At 41.5% G+C, this 20,102-nt stretch overlaps 1 protein-coding gene across 14 annotated transcripts in view; it reads right to left on the bottom strand.

The window, feature by feature from the left end:
• Positions 1-20,102, bottom strand: part of MAGI2 (membrane associated guanylate kinase, WW and PDZ domain containing 2) — a 526,993-nt gene that overhangs the window by 41,290 nt on the left and 465,601 nt on the right. For all 14 annotated transcript variants that reach the window (XM_070755140.1, XM_070755141.1, XM_070755143.1 and 11 more), the window contains 3 exons: positions 18,850-18,941; positions 11,125-11,317; positions 7,021-7,269 (listed from right to left, as the gene is read on the bottom strand). In XM_070755140.1, coding sequence (XP_070611241.1) covers positions 7,021-7,269; positions 11,125-11,317; positions 18,850-18,941 — 534 coding nt within the window. The remainder of the gene's footprint in view (positions 1-7,020; positions 7,270-11,124; positions 11,318-18,849; positions 18,942-20,102) is intronic.

The raw sequence follows: 20,102 nt of genomic DNA, 5'->3' as shown, positions 1-20,102 counted from the left end.
ATTCTGCTCTTCATTCTATTTTATTCTGTCCTATCCTATCATTCTATTCTATTTTATTCCACATTTATTCTATTCTATTCTATTCTATTCTATTCTTCTGTTCTATTCTATTGTTCTGTTCTGCATTCTATTTTATCCTGTCCTATCAATTCTACTCTATTTTATTCTGTATTTATTCTATTGTATTCTATTTTATTGGTATTCTATTCTGTATTCTATTCAATTCTGTATTCTATTCTATTCTAATAAATACTAAATAATAAAAAAATAATTTTGGCTTCCCGAGAGCCTCCTGGGGGATGTGGGAGGGCATTTTTACCCACCCCTGGCGCCAGGGAAGGCTTTGGAGCCTGGGGAGGATGAAACACAAGCCTACTGGGCCCACCAGAAGTTGGGAAACAGGCTGTTTCTGACCTCCAAGGGACCTCCGGGGGGGGGGAAGCTGTTTTTGTCCTCCCCAGGCATTGAATTACGGGTTCGGGCTCACGTGCCCACACTCTTTTGGCACCCGAGGGAAAAAAGGTTCACCATCACTGGTGTAGGGTCTCCTGGTGGAACAGGGTTGGATTAGAAGATGTCCAAGGCTGTCCAAGGCTCCTTCCAACACTGTGACTATTCTGCTATTAGCATAACATCCAGGTAAAGGGCAGCCGGACCATCCAAAAGCAAAGGCAATTCAAACTATTTCAGCCAGTTGACCTGACTTCTGACAATTTCAGTTTTATTTTGTTAAATTAACAGATGGTGTGTGTGTGTGGGAGTGTTCTTCGTTTGTCCAAATATGCTTGTTTGTCCCTGCACCATGAAGTGGCTTGTGGGAAACCAAAGCATTACATCAAATCGTCATTGGCTTAATTCAAAGCGCTTTTAATGGGAAAGCACTAGAAGAAATTAATTAGAAAATAGAGTTAATGCTGTACTAAAAGCCATTCAAGTTTATTTACTAGTTAGGAGAAAGCACAAATGTAAACATCAATAGCAGAATACAATAGAGTAGAGTAGAATATAGTAGAGTAGAGTAGAATAGAGTAGAGTAGAATAGAGTAGAGTAGAATAGAGTAGAGTAGAATACAGTAGAGTAGAATTGAGTAGAATAGAGTAGAGTAGAATACAGTAGAGTAGAGTAGAATAGAATGGAGTAGAATTGAGTAGAATAGAGTAGAGTAGAATAGAATACAGTAGAGTAGAATACAGTAGAGTAGAGTAGAGTAGAATTGAGTAGAATAGAGTAGAATAGAATAGAATACAGTAGAGTAGAATACAGTAGAGTAGAGTAGAATAGAATAGAGTAGAGTAGAATAGAATACAGTAGAGTAGAATTGAGTAGAATAGAGTAGAGTAGAATAGAATAGAGTACAGTACAGTAGAGTAGAGTAGAGTAAAGTAGAGTAGAATAGAATAGAATAGAATAGAATAGAAATTAGAATGGAATAGAATAGAATAGTGCTTGTGCTATCATTTTGATCACACCAATGAATTCTGCAGGTGGCCCCAGCAACGGGCTCTTAAATTCAACGTATAAGGAAATCCTGGATAAAGACGCCATGCTACTGTTTTGCATCACCGCTCAAGAAATTACTTGAGGCTAAGTCACCCAGCTTACATTTCTCAAACTCCAAAACAGTGAAATACGGCTACTTCCAACATACGTGAAAATGATTCGTGTGCCTCTCCTTTCCCCGTTTGCCATTTCGCACACCTATTCATTTTGACCGCAAGCGCATTAAACATGTAGGCATTTGCTGCTTAATTTTTTAAACCCAAGGAATCCTCCAGGAGAGGCCTCATAAATCAACAGAGATTTATTTACCCGAAAGCAGAGAAGGGCTGTTTGGTTCCTTCGCCTGTCTTTTTTGAAAAAATCCTTTTAATTCTTTTTTCTGTTTGAAAAAAAAGGTGGAGCCTAATTTTCTCTTCCAAAATTTTGAGCAATTAAATGGGTGGAAAAGGAAGAAAAAGGACCAGACCCAGACATTCTGAATTATAGTAAAACAGTTGTATATTCAGTGCAGTGATGAGTTGCTACTCCCTCGAGGGGGGAATGGATGCAGTGCAGATAGTAAGTTTAGCACTACTTATTGAATACTTAATAGTTTTTTAAATTGTCCTTCCTTCTCTAGTACCTGAGTATGATCCTTAATTACTTTTAAAATAGGAAATAGTTAAATAGTATTGTCGTGGTTAGCTCTGGCCCAGCTCCTGCCCCAAGGACTGTGGAGGTGGGGGAGACATCCACATGCTGCAGGCCTGTTTTGCTCCCAGTGGAATATGCTGATGAAGGCTCCTCTGACCAAGAAGACATGAGTGACAGGGAGGAGGAGAGTGGGGCAGACAGCTCAGAAGGAGATCAATTATCTAGCTCCTCCTTGGATTCAGAACAAGAGTTAATGATACAGCCACACATGCGGAGAGCGATGCATAGGCAACAACAACTGAGAGATTATTATCAAAGAAAATGAGGCCACCTGTGGTTGGGTGGGGCTGTTGTAATCAGTGAGGCTGCTGTAAAGAGCAGCGTGTGGTTTTGGCCATTGTGGAGGATTATCTGATCATTGTGTTTTCTGTCAGTCTTGCTGACTTCGACCTTGGTGTGTTGCTTTTTCCCCGCTTTGAAACTAAACCAGAGCAAAGTGTGTTTCACTTTGTGAAAGAAGAAGGACTGTGAATTGCCTCACAGCTGCAAGCTAAGTATCACAGAACTGATAAGGGACTTGTACCAATTACAAGTTTGTTTGGAGACGAGTGCTCTTTGCTATACAAAAAGAGGCCTTAGTTTAAGTGAATTTTCATTATAATGAACATTGTTTTGAATTTTCAAACGTGTGTGTGTCTGAAATTTGTATCTGTGAATTTTTGGGAGGATTCTACCAGAGAGCCCGACAGAACAAGTATGTCTTTACCCATAAACGTTTTAATCATTTTAATCATTCTCTAGAACTGAACTTTTATAGCAATGAAAGAAAATTGAGCTACTTGCCTAATCTGTTATCATACTGAACCTTGTGGGTTCACTACAAAACCTTAAAATGTGACTGTGCTCCTCAACAAACAATGTTGGCTATCATTTGTCCTTTTTGGGACTATTCAAATCATGTGACTTAATCAACTGAAAAAGAGTCCAAGCACCTATTTGAAAATTTATCTTGGTTGGTAAGCCACTCCCACCTAGTCAAGTGACCTTTAAGCCACCCCTGGTCACATGATTGTCAAGCCACTCCCACCTGGTCACAGGGCTGGCAAGCCACACCCACACAATAAGCCACATCCACAGTGTGGCAGTAAAAATTTTTGCAGTCTTCATTGATCCAGTGGTGGGATTCCAAATCTTTTCCCTTTCATTTGGCGGGGCCCAGGGAAAGAGCCTTCTCTGTGGTGGCCCCGACCGTCTGGAACCAACTCCCCCCAGAGATTAGAATTGCCCCAACCCTCCTTGCCTTTCGTAAGCTCCTAAAAACCCATCTCTGCCGTCAGGCATGGGGGAACTGAGATATTCTTTCCCCCTAGGCCTTTACAATTTATGCATGATATGTTTATTTGTTTGTATGTATGTTTGGTTTTACAAATAAGGGGTTTTTAAAGATATTTTTTAGGATTGGATTTACATGCTGTTTTTGTTGCTGTTGTTAGCCGCCCCGAGTCTGCAGAGAGGGGCGGCATACAAATCCAATAAATAATCATAATAATTTCTCCAAACTAGTCAAAATCTCTGCTATCGGTTCGCCCAAACCAGTTCGAACCGGCTGAGTGATGATTAAAGAAAAGACTGCATTCCTACAATTGGTTAAGGGTGCACCTGTGTTTCTGTGCAGGGAGAGCTCTGTTTTTAGGGATACTCCTGCCTCACCCCAAGGGAGCTCTGCAAATTTGCGGCGAAAGAGAATTTTAGAGTGAAAGTTTTCCAGTGCCTTTTTTTCCCTGCAGGACAAGACAGTGGGCCTAAGTTTGATTGAAAGTGACTGCAATACAGAGAGGCAGAAATGCAAACCAGTGTTTGCTTCTTCAGACAATAATTTGGTAAAAGGGAAAAAAAAGAAGGTCATGCAAAATATCTATCTCTATCGACCAATATCTTTCTTTATCTTTCTATATCAATATCTCTCTGTCTCTCTGTATGTCTCTCTCTCTCCCCTCTCTCTCTCATTTCTTTCTCTCTTTTTCTTGTTTGCTGTATCTATCATCTATCTCTGCCTGCCTGCCTACCAGCCAACCCACCCACCCACCCACCCATCCCTCCATCTCTCCTCCATCCCTCCCTCCATCCCTCCATCCATCCCTCCATCCCTCCATCTATCTATCTTCTTTTTCTCTCCCTCGCTCTCTCTTGCTCTATCTATCTATCTATCTATCTATTTATCTTTCTATCTTATTTTTCTCTCACTCTCTCGCTAGCTAGCTATCATCTATGTCTTCCTTCCTTCCTTCCTTCCTTCCTTCCTTCCTTCCTTCCTGCCTGCCTGCCTGCCTGCCTGCCTGCCTGCCTGCCTGCCAGCCTGCCAGCCTGCCTGCCTGCCTGCCTGCCTGCCTGCCTGCCTGCCTGCCTGCCTGCCTGCCTGCCTGCCTGCCTGCCTGCCTGCCTGCCTATCTATCTATCTATCTATCTATCTATCTATCTATCTATCTATCTATCTATCTATCTATCTATCTATCTTATCTCTCTCTCTCACTAGCTATTATCTCTGCTTGTCTGCCTGTCTGTCTGCCTGTCTTTCAATCTTTCAATCTTATCTCTCTCTCTTGCTAGCTATCATCTCTGTCTGTGTCTGCCTGCCTGCCTACCTACCTACCTACCTACCTACCTCTCTCTCTTTCTCTCTCTCCCGTAATCTATAAATTTCTCTCCCTCCCTCCCTCTTGCTCTCTTCTCATTTCATTGTTTGGGGGGAGAGTAGCTACTCAAAAGTGAGCAGATGGTTAGTTAGCTAATATTTTACACCCCTTGGCCAGCTGACCTGAAGCAATCGCAGAGTCCTTGTCAATCAATCCATAGCTAAGCACGGCAAATATTGCTAGTTTTAATAGGAAAACAATCACCTAGAAGGCCTCGACCACAGACGGACACATTAGCCGAGCACTGAAACACAGTGGGCACAATCCAGAGAAAGTTAACTATGAAATCAATGGGGCTTAAGTGCTTATCTCTGAACTTAATTCTCATTGATTTCAACTGAACATAAGCTCACTTAGCTTTCTCTTGATTGTATCCAGTGACGTCTTCCAGCCTGGATCTTCTGGTATGTAAGGCTGAGAATGACTCTGGGTCCCACTAAATTCTCAAAACATCAATCTTGCATCCAGGGAAACTGCGAACAAACAAAACAAAACCCACGGGAAGTTTCTACAAGGAAATCCAACCACACCTTCATGTATGAATGTCAACAGGTTGTACAAAACAGATCCTCAAAAGTGAGTTTTAAACTTCATCTCCTGCATTGTTGAAGAGACTGGACAGAATGCTATAGGATCTCCCTCCTTGAGCAGGGGGTTGGGATAGATGACCTCCAAGGTCCCTTCTAGCCCTATTATTCTAGATTACATGCCATTTTGGAAGGCAAGGAAGACACATCTCTCATTTCTCTTCTTCCTCTTCCAAGGGGAGCCATTTCATGCTGCAATGTAATGCTATGTGAATTATAGAAACATAGAAACATAGAAGACTGACGGCAGGAAAAGACCTCATGGTCCATCTAGTCTGCCCTTATACTATTTCCTGTATTTTATCTTACAATGGATATATGTTTATCCCAGGCATGTTTAAATTCGGTTACTGTGGATTTACCAACCACGTCTGCTGGAAGTTTGTTCCAAGGATCTACTGCTCTTTGAGTAAAATAATATTTTCTCATGTTACTTTTGATCTTTCCCCCAACTAACTTCAGATTGTGTCCCCTTGTTCTTGTGTTCACTTTCCTATTAAAAACACTTCCCTCCTGAACCTTATTTAACCCTTTAACATATTTAAATGTTTCGATCATGTCCCCCTTTTTCCTTCTGTCCTCCAGACTATACAGATTGAGTTCATGAAGTCTTTCCTGATACGTTTTATGCTTAAGACCTTCCACCATTCTTGTAGCCCGTCTTTGGACCCGTTCAATTTTGTCAATATCTTTTTGTAGGTGAGGTCTCCAGAACTGAACACAGTATTCCAAATGTGGTCTCACCAGCGCTCTATATAAGGGGATTATCCCTTTAGCCCGGAGAGTGAATGATATATCATCTAAATCTACTCTCTTGCAGTTTCATTCCATTGTTTCTAGTCCTTCCATGTGCTAATGAGAAGAATGCTGACCCCCTCTGCTCTGTGACAGCCCTTCAGATATTTTTAGACAGCTATCAAGTCTCCTCTCAGTCTTCTCCTTTGGAGACTAAACCTCCCTAGATCCTTAAACCGTTCCTCATAGGACATGGTTTCCAGACCATTCACCATCCTTGTAACTCTCTAGTTTATCAATGTCCTTTTTAAATTGGGGCCCCCAGAACTGAACATAGTATTCCAAGTCTTTTACTAAAGATACAGTATATATATATTTTATTAGCTATATGATACAACATTAAAATTTAGATAAAAGAGATTTTACTATTATTATTCTTTGCATTGATGTAATGTAACTATTTATAGTAAGATGGAGAGGAAGAATTTTTATTTAGATTTTTAAGAATTGACAATGTTGTGATTAGGTTTTTAAAATTTGTATATGTGCATTTGTGTATGGTATTGGTTTTTTTCTTGTTTGCTGTATGTTTTTTTAATGAAAAAACTTAATAAAAATTTAATAAAAAATATTTTTTTTTAAAAAAAAGAATTGACAATGGACCATTGGTAGGCCACTGTGTGACACAGAATGCTGGACTCGATGGGCTTTGGGCCAATTCAGCATGGCTCTTCTTAGGTTCTTATCTTTTTATGTTCTTAAAAAAAACAGATAGTCCAGTCGCCTCCCAAAAAAGCACTTTTGGAATTGTTTGCTCAGAGTTTTAACACAGGGCTGACGGAAACAAGGTAGAATGGAAGATTTAACTTACCCATTGTCGACCCAGATTCGGGCCTGTTTAAGGAGCTAATGATAACGAATCCAAACCCTTCGTTTTCTTTCCGATGGATGACGACGTCACTAGTTGGCACATTGTGTGAAGGGAGGCTCTCGGGGGGCGTGGCGTTGTTGCTGGAGCTGACGTGGTTGCTGTTGGCATACGTAGCATAGTCGCTTCTGGGAGAACTGTGGTGGGTGGACACAGAGCCTGGACTTCGGCCGTTCTCCGGACACGGTTCTCCTGAAGGAAAAGAAAAAAAAGACACTGAGCAGAATCGGAGACACTTTCATCATTCCGTGGTGTCCTGGTGGTTAGAATGAAGTATCACAGGATAATTCTACATTCCCATTGCCACGAGTTCGATCCTGACCAGCTCAAAGTTGACGTATGTGTGTGTGTATCCATCATGATCTCCGACATGTTTAAAATTTATTTAAAATTACTAAAAAACTACTAAGCTTTCATTAGTCCTCTCCCTCTCTCTCCCCCCCCTCTCTCTCGATATATACATACATACATATGTATACTGTACATACATTAGATACTGTAGCCTAGAGGATAATTCTCTGCCTTACAAGGCAAAGGTTGCAGGTTCAAGTCCCAGTGGGCATGGCTAGCTGATGAGGCCAAAATAAGGCCGAAATAGATCTATCCTAGTCTCCCTTAATTTTCAAATTCAGCAAAAAAACATGTGACACATACAGATAGAATTGTTGGCTGTCAATAAAATTAACTGCCTTGGAAATGGCCCTTTGTTGGGCCGAGAGGCAAATAAGGAGCTGTGATGTTCCTTCAATACACCAGGGTGATTCGACACAAAAATATGTAACCCTTCCCTGGTGCAGAGCTGAAGGGATTGGATACTGTAGCCTAGAGGATAATTCTCTGCCTTACAAGGCAAAGGTTGCAGGTTCAAGTCCCAGTGGGTATGGCTAGCTGATGAGGCCAAAATAAGGCCGAAATAGATCTATCCTAGTGTCCCTTAATTCACACACACACACACACACACACACACACACACACACACACACACATAGTGCTAGAACTGCCGAGAGAAGAGTGTGTGGCATGCTTTGCTGTCTACATCAAGGAAACTTGTTTAGGTCAACCCTTGGTCCAAGGCAGGAGTCCTTTTACCATCCTGGCCAAAGATTGGTTGTCCAATCTTTTCTTCAAAACTTCCAGCGATGAAGGACCCCAACTATGGGAGAAAAGCTTCTCAGCTCTGATAGGATAGTGGGGAATGAATTCTGTCAGAGTTGAAGAAGCTTCTTGGATGGAGAAGCGAAACCCCTTCAAAGAAAAAGATTACAAAAGTCCAGTTGCCTCCTGAAAAAGCACCTTTGGGACTTATCTAGAAAAGGGTGTTTTTTTTCTCTCCCTCCTCTGCATCTGCTCTAAGAAAAACTGGAGGGAGTTAAATGGCCTTGGTCCAGCTAAAATTAGTAATATTTAATTGAAAACAAGGGAACAAATTAATTGAAACTAATTTAATTAACAGAAGCTGCGTTTCTTTGCTCACTCAGGGAGAAAGAACAAAAAAAGGACTTCGAACAAGCTACATTATGCTGTGGCATTGTTGATTCATTTAATGCAATTAATTTGATATCATTTTTAAAAAACTGGAACCAGTTTCTTGTTTTATTTTTTTAATATTGAATGACGGCAATAGTTACCAGTCTGGGAAAAAAATTGAAATAAACTAATTATGGCAGCATGCTGTTGATTTTATCCGAAGAAGAACATAAATAATTCATACCCAAAAAAAAAGGCTAGTTAAATTTTTATAAATGAACATAAGAAGAATCTTGATATCCGAATTCCAGTAGACCTGAAGCTTAATGAATAGCGTTACAACTAAAGAATTGCCTAGAAACAAAGCAAAATAATAACAGAAGTACTTTTGAGGGCAATGGTGAATAATTCTGTATTTGTATTAGATTAGATTTTGATTTTTAATCCGTGTTTAATCAGCTGGGATTCGTGCGGCAGAAGGCGGTCTCAGAGATATTCTGGTCCGATATCAAAGTCAACCCGAAGTTGAGGACATTTCCCTAATTTGACTGCTTAGAAGATAACTTCCTGCAATTATGGGGACCGGTTCAAGGAAAGTATCTGTTGTGGTTAGCTCTGGCCCAGCTCCTGCCCCAAGGACTGTGGATGTGGGGGAGACATCCACATGCTGCAGGCCTGTTTTGCCCCCGGTGGAATCTGATGATGAAGGCTCCTCTGACCAAGAAGACATGAGTGACAGGGAGGAGGAGAGTGTGGCAGACAGCTCAGAAGGAGATCAATTCTCTAGCTCCTCCTTGGATTCAGAATGATACAGCCACGCATGCAGAGAGCGATGAATAGGCAGCAACAACTGAGAGATTATTATCAAAGAAAATGAGGCCACCTGTGGTTGGGTGGGGCTGTGGTCATTAGTGAGGCTGCTATAAATAGCACCCTGTGGGTTTGGCCATTGTGGAGGATTATCTGATCGTTGTGTTTCGTGACTGCTTTACTGACTTTGACTTTTTGTGTGCTGATTTTTCCCCGCTTTGAAACTAAACCAGAGCAAAGTGTGTTTCACTTTGTGAAAGAAGAAGGACTGTGAATTGCCTCACAGCTGCAAGCTAAGTATCACAGAACTGATAAGGGACTTGTATAAATTACCAGTTTGTTTGGAGATGAGTGCTCTTTGCTATACCAAAAGAGGGCTTGGTTTAAGTGACTTTTCATTATAAAGAACATTGTTTTGAATTTTCAAACGTGTGTGTGTCTGAAATTTGTACCTGTGAATTTTTGGGAGGATTCTACCAGAGAGCCCGACAGAACAGTATCCAGCTTTTTCTTTATAAAAAAAATCCACATTAGGAATTATTAAGGAGGGGGAAAAAAAAAGAACCCAGTCAGTTGTGCATGGGAAGCTTGTGTCACCGCGAGACATCTGTGAAAAAGGCAAATTCCATTTTAAGCCCCATTAGGTAAAGCGTTGCAAAAAATTGGCTAATGTAATAATGTCCGAAAGGAAAGATATGTTCCAAAAACAAATGTGCAGTGGGAGCAATCTGTTAAGGCTGATGGAAACATGTGCGCATTCATCTTTCAGGCATTCCCGACCTGGTTACTTTTTAATGCAGTCATCATCATTGCAAACCTCCCTAGGTTGCAAACTCTCTCTTCTTCTTGTGCCGTATGACCCAGTGATGAACTGCTACTAGAACGATAAAGTGCTCCGGTCCGGTAGCGATTTTCAGGACACATGCACAGCTACCTTTGAAAAGTGTTCGGAAACTTCAGATCGTGCAGAATGCAGCTGTGAGAGCAATCATGGGCTTTCCAAAAAATGCCCACCTTACTCCAACACTCCGCAGTCTGCATTGGTTGCCGATCAGTTTCCGGTCACAATTCAAAGTGTTGGTTATGACCTATAAAGCCCTTCAGAGCACCGGACCAGGGTATCTACGAGACCGCCTTCTGCCACACAAATCCCAGCGATCGGTTAGGTCCCACAGAGTGGGCCTTCTCCGGGTCCCGTCAACAAAACAATGTCATTTGGCGGGGGCCAGGGGAAGAGCCTTCTTTGTGGCGGTCCCGGCCCTCTGGAACCAACTCCCCCCGGAGATTAGAATTGCCCCCACCCTCCTCGCCTTTCGTAAGCTCCTTAAAACCCACCTCTGCCGTCAGGCATGGGGGAACTGAGATATTCTTTCCCCCTAGGACCTTACAATTTATGCATGGTATGTTTGTTTGTAGGTATGTTTGGTTTTACAAATAAGGGTTTTTTAACTGTTTTAGTATTGGATTTACATGTTGTTTTGTACTACTGTTGTTAGCCGCCCCGAGTCTACAGAGAGGGGCGGCATACAAATCCAATAAATAATAATAAATAATAATAATACATGCTCCTGATGTGTGCACATGCACCCTCGTGCAAGATTTTGCTTCTGTGTATGCGCAGCAAGTGAAATATCGTGGGAAGATGCTCGTGTGAGTGAGATTTTGGCGTTTTTCAGCGATTTTTTTGCTTCTGCGCCTGCTGTTCCCAGGCCGAAATCTATCAGCTGTGCCATTCCTTTTTTAGGTCACCCCTGCAAATCCTCAACTCACCTGTAGGTGGCGCCTTCCTCCTCACCGTGAGGTTCACCTGCCCATTCCGAGCTGCGTTATGCATGAGATCAATCACGTAGCGGTGAGTTTTGCCAGCCACAGGAATACCATCCACGTAAACCAATTCGTCGCCAGGATGCAGCCGGCCATCTCGGTCCGCCGAGCCCATGGCAATGACGGCCCCGATCAGAATCTAAGTTCGAACAAAGAAGGGAGGTGAGAAATGGGAATACGAAGCCAGCCAACAAGTTTCCAGAATTCTGAATCAGAATTTTACTTTGTCCCAATACAGATTGTGTTTGTGTGTGTGTGTGTGATATTTTGTGATAGAATTAAATAGAATAATAGTTGGAAGGGATTAGTTTCCACCCATTGCTTCATGTTCTACCCTCAGGTGCTTTGGAGAATAGGTTGACTATGAGGATAAGATCCATGAAAATAATAATAATAATAATAATAATAATAATAATAATAATAATAATAAAAAAGTACAATTTTTCTTAAATAGTACCAGGATTTATATAGTATGCATACATACGCAACAATTACAACACCCCAGAGCCTTGGTGGTGCAGTGGTTAGAGTGCTTCTGCTGATCACCGGCTGCCAGCAGTTTGGCAGATCGAATCTCAGTAAGCCCAAGGTTGACTCAGTCTTCCATCCTTCCAAGGTCGGTAAAATGAGGACCCAGATTATTGGGGGCAATATGATGACTCTCTATAAACTGCTTAGAGAGAGCTGTAAAGCACTGCGAAGCAGTATGTAAGTCTAAATGCTATTGCTATTGCTAAACCCCAAAAATCCCTTTTTAAAGGATGGATTTAAAATTCAAAAATATAAACTCTCATGCCAAGTAGTCCTGCCTGTCGGCGACTACTTCAGCTTCAACCACAACAACACAAGAGCACACAGCAGATTTAAACTTAATATTAACCGCTCCAAACTTGACTGTAAAAAATATGACTTCAGTAACCGAGTTGTGGAAGCGTGGAACTCATTACCGGACTCCATAGTGTCATCCCCAAACCCCCAACACTTTACCCTTAGATTATCTACGGTTGACCTATCCAGATTCCTAAGAGGTCAGTAAGGGGCGAGTACAAGTGCACTAGAGTGCCTTTTGTCCCCTGTCCTATTGCTCTCTTATATCTCCTATTCCTTTCTTCTATTCCTATATCTCTTCTTCTATTGTTTCATTGATATGTTCTATTACTATACCTTCTTTTCTATTATTTCTTAGATATATTTTACTATAAGTATCTCCTCTATAACCTTCATCATGTATTTTACTATGTGTGTGTATATATATATACCCTCTGCGGAGAGGGGCGGCATACAAATCCAATAAAATAATAATAATAATAATAATAATAATAATAATAATAATAATAATAATACCCTCATTGTGTATTGGACAAAATAAATTATATGTTCTATTGCTATACCTTCTTTTCTATTATTTCTTAGATATATTTTACTATGAGTATCTCCTCTATAACCTTCATCATGTATTTTACTATATGTATATAGATATATACCCACTAAAACCCTCATTGTGTATCGGAAAAAATAAATAAATAAATAAAAATAAATAATAAATTAAGTGTATAAGTATATAGGATACCAGGAAAACCAGAGTTTTGCAGGACAAAGCTATTATTTCGGTTTTTGAAAAGGATTTATTTGCTACCGGTAACCTATGCCCCGTGCCCTAATGGGAGAAATTGCTTTTCTTCAGAAGTCTTGTTTTAGCAGAAATTGTGGCTGTGGTGTGTGAACTCCTGAAGGCTCAGTGACAAGATAATTGCAATTGCCTGTTCCTGTAAAGTTTGCTCCTCTCGGATTTTAATCTGATAATGCAATTTATGTTGTAAAACGTTGATTAGACACTTGGGCTATTAAAGAGGTTTCTGCTTTCCACAGATGAGAAATAAATGTTCTGTGTGAATGGTGTTGTTATCTTTTGACATCTCATTTAATTTTAGAACTTGGCTTTTGACTTGCTTCCCTGTGCCCGAGAGTTGGGGGTAGCGGGTTGGCACAGTTGTTAATGCACTATTGTAATGGGGGTGTTGGGAATCTAAGGACCTTAAGTGTAGCACAATTAAATAAATGAAGCAATGTTATGAAAGCGGAAGTAGAGTACAGTGGTACCTCCACTTACGAACTTAATTCGTTCCGTGACCAGGTTCTTAAGTAGAAAGGTTTGTAAGAAGAAGCGATTTTTCCCATAGGAATCAATGTAAAAGCAAATAATGTGTGTGATTGGGGAAACCACAGGGAGGGTGGGGGCCCTGTTTCCTCCCAGGAGATTCCTAGAGAGGCCCCACGGAGGCTTCTCCCTGCCTTTTCCGACACCATTTCCTCCCAGGAGATTCCTAGAGAGGCCCCACAGAGGCTTCTCCCTGCCTTTTCCGACACCATTTCCTCCCAGGAGATTCCTAGAGAGGCCCCAGGGAGGCTTCTCCTCACCTTTTCCGGCCCTGTTTCCTCCCACAAGCTTCTTAGAAAGGCCCCACAGATTCTTAGAAAAGCCCCACAGAGGCTTCTCCCTGCCTTTTCCAGCACTGTTTCCTCCCAGGAGATTCCTAGAGAGGCCCCACGGAGGCTTCTCCCTGCCTTTTCCAGTTCCAGTTCCAGAGGCTTGCGTTTGTAAGTCAAAAATGGTTCTTGAGAAGAGGCAAAAAAATCTTGAACACCCGGTTCTTATCTAGAAAAGTTCGCAAGTAGAGGCATTCGTAGGTAGAGATACCACTGTGTATTTGTAGCTCAGAGTTGAACTGAGTGGGGGGTCCTTGGTGCTTTCTGAGTTTGGTGGTCGTCCTCCATTGACCCAACTAGTCAATGTCATCAGTGTTAGAAGGGAGTGTGTTTGTAGAGAGGGGCGGTGGAGGAAGAGGAGAAGGAGGAGGAGGAGGGAGGAGAGGAGAGGAAGAGGACTGTGAGGTCCTTGATACTCTCTGAGCTTGATCCTTGCAGATGTTTCATGGACCCAACTAGATAATGTTGTCACGGCTAGAAGGGAGTGTGGTTTGTGGAAAGGAGAAGGAGGAGGAGGAAGAGAAGAAGGAGGAGGACCATGGGGTTCCTAGTACTCACTGAGCTTGATTCTTGCAAACATTTCATAACCCAACTACATAATGTCATCAATGCTAGAAGGGAGTGGTTTGTGGAGAGGAGGAGGAGGGAGAGGAGGGAATAGCAATGAAAACAAGCCTGCAAAGACTTAGAGCCGGGGAAAAAAATCCTTCAAAGGGAGTAGCAATGAAAAAATCCTGCAAGCACAGAAAAATCATTAGCAACTTGCTAGGTCTGAAAAAAGCTTCCTAGGAGGGGGTAGCAATGAAAACAAGTCTGCAAAGATTTAGAACTGGGAAAAAAACTCCTTCAAAGGGAGTCGCAATGAAAAAAATCATGCAAGCCAGGAAGATCGTTAGCACCTTGCTAGGGCTGAAAAAAAACTTCCTAGGAGGGAGTAGCAATGAAAACAAGCCTGCAAGCTGGAAACAGCTGGAAAGATCATTAGCACCTCATTAGGGCTGGAAAAAAATCTTCGAAAAAGCAACATTCGGACTCTTTTATATAAGACGCACCCAAATTTTCAGCCTCTTTTAGAAGGGGAAAAAGGTGCATCTCAGTGTGGTCGGGCAGTAAGAAAAGCAAGTAGGATGCTTGGCTGCATAGCTAGAGGTATAACAAGCAGGAAGAGGGAGATTGTGACCCCCTTATATAGAGCGCTGGTGAGACCACATTTGGAAGACTGTGTTCAGTTCTGGAGACCTCACCTACAAAAAGAGATTGACAAAATTGAACGGGTCCAAAGACGGGCTACAAGAATGGTGGAAGGTCTTAAGTATAAAATGTATCAGGAAAGACTTCATGAACTCCATCTGTAGAGTCTGGAGGACAGAAGGAAAAGGGGAGGGACACAATCGAAACATTTAAATATGTTAAAGGGTTCAATAAGGTTCAGGAGGGAAGTATTTTTAATAGGAAAGTGAACACAAGAACAAGGGGACACAATCTGAAGATAGTTGGGGGAAAGATCAAAAGCAACGTGAGAAAATATTATTTCACTGAAAGAGTCGTAGATGCTTGGAACAAACTTCCAGCAGACGTGGTTGGTAAATCCACAGTAACTGAATTTAAACATGCCTGGGATAAACATATATCCATTGTAAGATAAAATACAGGAAATAGTATAAGGGCAGACTAGATGGACCAGGAGGTCTTTTTCTGCCGTCAGTCTTCTATGTTTCGAAAAATTTTGCCCCTTTGTCTGAAAATTCAGCTCAACTGAGAGCGTGAAAGAAATGAGTAATGCTTTCCAGTGCAGTCATTCCTCACCTGATGAAGCATTGACAGATATCATAAGGGAAGCAAAGAAGCGGCTATAAATCAGTCAGTAGTGAAAGCACACCATTAGTTCTGCATCTTGGACGCTGAACAACAATATTAAATTACTTTGTAGGCAAATATGTTAGCGCTGTCATCGAAGAGCATTAATGACACCCCAGACGAGCCCAGTTTCCCAGGGAAAATATACACATTTTTATATAAAAACCCTGCCCTACCAAAATTCCTTTGGTGAAGAAGCCCATCCTCAGGCATTCTCTACATGAAGCAATGGCTCCCCCCCATTATTTTAAAAGTCTACATATGGTTTTCTTCCAGGCTGAAGAATCCCTTGCGCCCTTGAAAAGAAAACTATAAAATAACAAGAAAAGAAAGAGGTTCGTTTACTCTTTGTCACCAAGGACAAAGAGGAACTGAAGAAACCCCACCTCCGGACTTCCATTGCCAGTGAAGCGCCCTTTTTTGCACTACTGGGATTCCCCTGCTGGGATTCCCCTGCAGCATCACAAAAACACGAAAGTCCGGAGGTGGGGTTTCCCATGGAGGGGAGCCTCAGAGTAATCACAGCAGCGCAAAAACGGGTGCTTCGCTGGCAACGGAAGTCCGGAGGGGGGGGGCATCCCAGCGGCGGCGGTGGGTTTGTAAGGTGAAAATAGTTTGTAAGAAGAGGCAAAAAAATCTTAAACCCCGGGTTTGTATCTCGAAAAGTTTGTATGATGAGGCGTTTGTAAGATGAGGTATCACTGTATGTCATAAGTTATGGGTCGTGTGCTGAGTGGAGCGAGCCCGTGTGTGCGAAACATCGCGATGCAAACCAGTGGCAAAGTTAAGTGGAACCCATCCATTTTGAAGACTGACAATACCATAGAGCTAATGTTTCCTTTTATAGCTATTTGAGCATAACTCTTCTTGTTGTGGTTGGCATCATGGCCAGATCCTCTGGTAACAGATTTTGAACCTGATGAGCCAGGTCCGTCCGAGCATTGGAGACCAGTGTGGCTATCGGAGGATTCAGGCAGTGATGGGGAAGGAGAGATGGAAGATGAAGCTTCTGGAGAGACAGAGGTGGAGGCCCCTGGGTTGGATGAGGAGGGGGTGATTAATAATCCAATCCTGACTGTGTGTTCGCGAAGGATTAGGGAGAGACAGGAACAGCTGCGCAGACGCAGGAGGAGATCTTGATCACAGCCGAGAGTAATGGGGAATTCTGCAGCATGCATAAAAGGGGAGGTTTTATGGAAGTGTTCTTTGCAGGAGTTATCGTTTGTGGTTTAGCAGAGAAAAAGAAACAAACAAACATCTTGATTCCTTGGAGAAACTCAGCACTTGGACAATTGTTTTCTGAAAGACTGTAGCTCTTGCAAAAAAGAGTGAGTACTTTTGCTTCAGCTCAGTTTGGAGATATTATTTACAATCTTGGGGTGTTTGAGACATTTGTTATCGGCCTTGAAGATAACCCAGGCTCTTTGGTAATAAACAAACATTCTTTTGCCATAATTGTGGCTCTCTGCCAATTTGTTAAGGCAATATATTTTGGTGTTTTGGAAACTCCAGTCTATATGTTTGATTTTGACTTTAATTACTGTTCAGCTGTCATGCCAGACAGAACATATTCTATACAGGTCCAGGGCCGAACTAAAATGGATGGAAAGATTTTGAATGACAACTATTGTTCAATGACTACTGCAAATCATGGCCTAATAAATTTCAGAAAGTAACTGAGTCTCAAGACTGACGATTTGAAAGAAGGAACGATAAGCAGAGAGCTAAAACACATTCCTCAAAATCCAAACATTATTATACTTCTCCAGCAATCTTTTTTTTTTAAATCCAGAGCTGTGTAGCAATGCCAATGCTCATTTTCTCTGAAAATGTTGAAGTACAATTGTGCTGTTTGGTTGCCAAACCTGGGCTTTATACCATCTGAAGATATTGTGCTTGTAAATCACAATCTTTTGAAGAATGCCCAGAAAAAACCCCCCGAAGTGTGTAAAAAGATGGATAATGCACTCTTTGTAACATCATATAGACTGACTCTCAATGACCGCTTATAGATGGAGACAGCTTGTAGACAGCTTATAGATGGAGATGACAATTACTCAAGAGGCTTGCCTATTTTCAATATGTGAGCTGTTTATACAAGGTGTGAAACTGTGTTGGATGCTACAATACATATAAACCAACAATGTATGTTTTAGGATTGTTCCTTTAAGAGAAGTGCACCGGTTGACCATTAGAGGGAGCCAACAGAGTTCTGTCGGGATTAGTCGCTGTGTGTATAGAACTGTGTGCTGATATCTGGTTATTAGTATATGATGGTCTGGCTTATATGTGCATGATTTGGATTGCATAACGACTACTCTATTGTACACTGCTAAAAAACAACAACAGAATATAACTGCAAGTAAATCAAACTTCTGTGAAATCAAACTGTCCAGGTAGGAAGCAACACAGATTGACAATCAATTTCACATGCAAATGAGATAGTTGTGCAAAGGAAATATTCAGTGAGAATATTTCATTCATTCACATCTAGGATGTGTTATTTGAGTGTTCCCTTTATGTTTTTGAGAAATATATTTATTCATTTGTCCAATATACAAATACATAGGAAGAAAATAGACATGTGATAGTATAAAAGAGGGTGAAAGTGAACTTAGAGGAGAGGATATATGAAAGGAAGAGAATATATATGATAAGTGAGAGAAAGGAAAGACCATTGGACAGGGGACGAAAGGCACACCAGTGCACTTATATACGCCCCTTACTGGCCTCTTAGGAACCTGGAGAGGTCAATCGTGGAGAGTCTAAGGGAGAAGTGTTGGGGGTTAGGGGTTGACACAATTGAGTCCGGCAATGAGTTCCACGCTTCGATAACTCGATTGTTGAAATCATATTTTTTACAGTCAAGTTTGGCGCGGTTCGTATTAAGTTTGAATCTGTTGCGTGCTCTTGTGTTGTTGCGGTTGAAGCTGAAGTAGTCATTGACCGGTAGGACGTTGCAGCATATGATCTTGTGGGCAATACTCAAATCGTGTTTTAGGCGCTGTAGTTCCAGGCTTTCAAGGCCCAGGATTGTTAGTCTATTTTCGTAGGATTTTCTATTTTTGTAGCATATTCTGAAAATATATCTATATATACTGTAATATACATCCTCTATTTGTATTAGCCTGGTTTATTTGATTGAATAATCCATAGCTGCCACATTTACTCTGTATTAAGTTTGTTTTAGGGATATTATATTTTTCCTAAGCAATCTAACACGAACAAGTTAAAAACAAATGCCATTTCGCCACCACCATTATCCAAGAACATATTTCTAACAGGTGCGGACCCCAACCGTATAAAATAGGTCAAGAACCCACTTACCGGCTGTCCTGGTTCATCCCCTCCAAGAATTCTGAAGCCAAATCCGGATTCCATTCTCCGAAGATGAACATCTAACTCCTTGTAATCGGAACCTAGTTCAAGATAATAGTTTATTGAGAGTTAATTTATGCTTTTTATGTGAACGTATGGAGGGGTGGGGAAAAACACTCTACTGTTCTAAGAAATGAGTGACAGGTTCCAAAGGACTTTTTAAAATTAATTTTCGAAGCTGCCCAGCCCTTAGTACATACATTAAGGCCAGTGATGTGCTCCTACAAGTACGATCAGATACACAGAACCAATGGAAAAATTTTGGTCATGTACGCAGAACCGGTAGAAAAAAATTGTATTTTTTCCTTTTCCCCCCCTTCTTGGCTCTGGGTATGTTTTTTCTATTGCAGTAAATGAGATTGAATGTATATAATTTCAGAAGAGCTGGCCATGTGTATACATAGTTTATATAGTAGATAATGTATATTTTTGTGTGCCTGTGTGTAATATGTATGTACACACATGGCATACATACATAGAATTAAAGAGTATATTTTGGATGTTCAGTAATAGTAAATAGAGAGGGAAATTGTATCTCTTTGAAGCGAGGAGAGGCCAGGTACCCTAACCCTAACCCTTGACGTGAGTGACGTCAAGTTGGCCACCTTTAAGCCAGTCATAGGACCTTTAAGCCACCCAGGTCACATGATTGTTAAGCCACTTCCCACTTGGTCACATTGCCATCAGACCACACCTACAAAATAAGCCACACCCACAATGTCAGACTGCCTTCTGCTGCACGAATCCCAGCGACCAGTTATGTCCCACAGAGTGGGTCTTCTCCGGGTCCTGTCAACTAAACAATGCTGCTTGGCGGGACCCAGGGGAAGAGCCTTCTCTGTGGCGGCCCCGGCCCTCTGGAACCAACTCCACCCAGAAATTAGAATTGCCCCCACCCTCCTTGCCTTTCGTAAGCTTCTTAAAACCCACCTCTGCCGCCAGGCATGGGGGAATTGAGATACTCTTTCCCCCTAGGCTTTTACAAATTTATGCATGGTATGTCTGTATGTAAGTTTGGTTTTTATATTAATGGGTTTTTAATCGTTTTTAGTATTGGATTATTATTGTACGCTGTTTTATTATTGCTGTTAGCCACCCCGAGTCTCCAGAGAGGGGCGGCATACAAATCCAATCAATCAATCAATCAATCAATCAATCAATCAATAAATAAATAAATAAATGTGGTAGTAGAATATTTTGCA

The sequence above is a fragment of the Erythrolamprus reginae genome, chromosome 6, assembly GCF_031021105.1.
Source record: "Erythrolamprus reginae isolate rEryReg1 chromosome 6, rEryReg1.hap1, whole genome shotgun sequence".
Classification (NCBI taxonomy): domain Eukaryota; kingdom Metazoa; phylum Chordata; class Lepidosauria; order Squamata; family Dipsadidae; genus Erythrolamprus; species Erythrolamprus reginae.
Note: the sequence above shows the minus strand (reverse complement) of the source record. Positions and strands in the feature narration are given on the sequence as shown.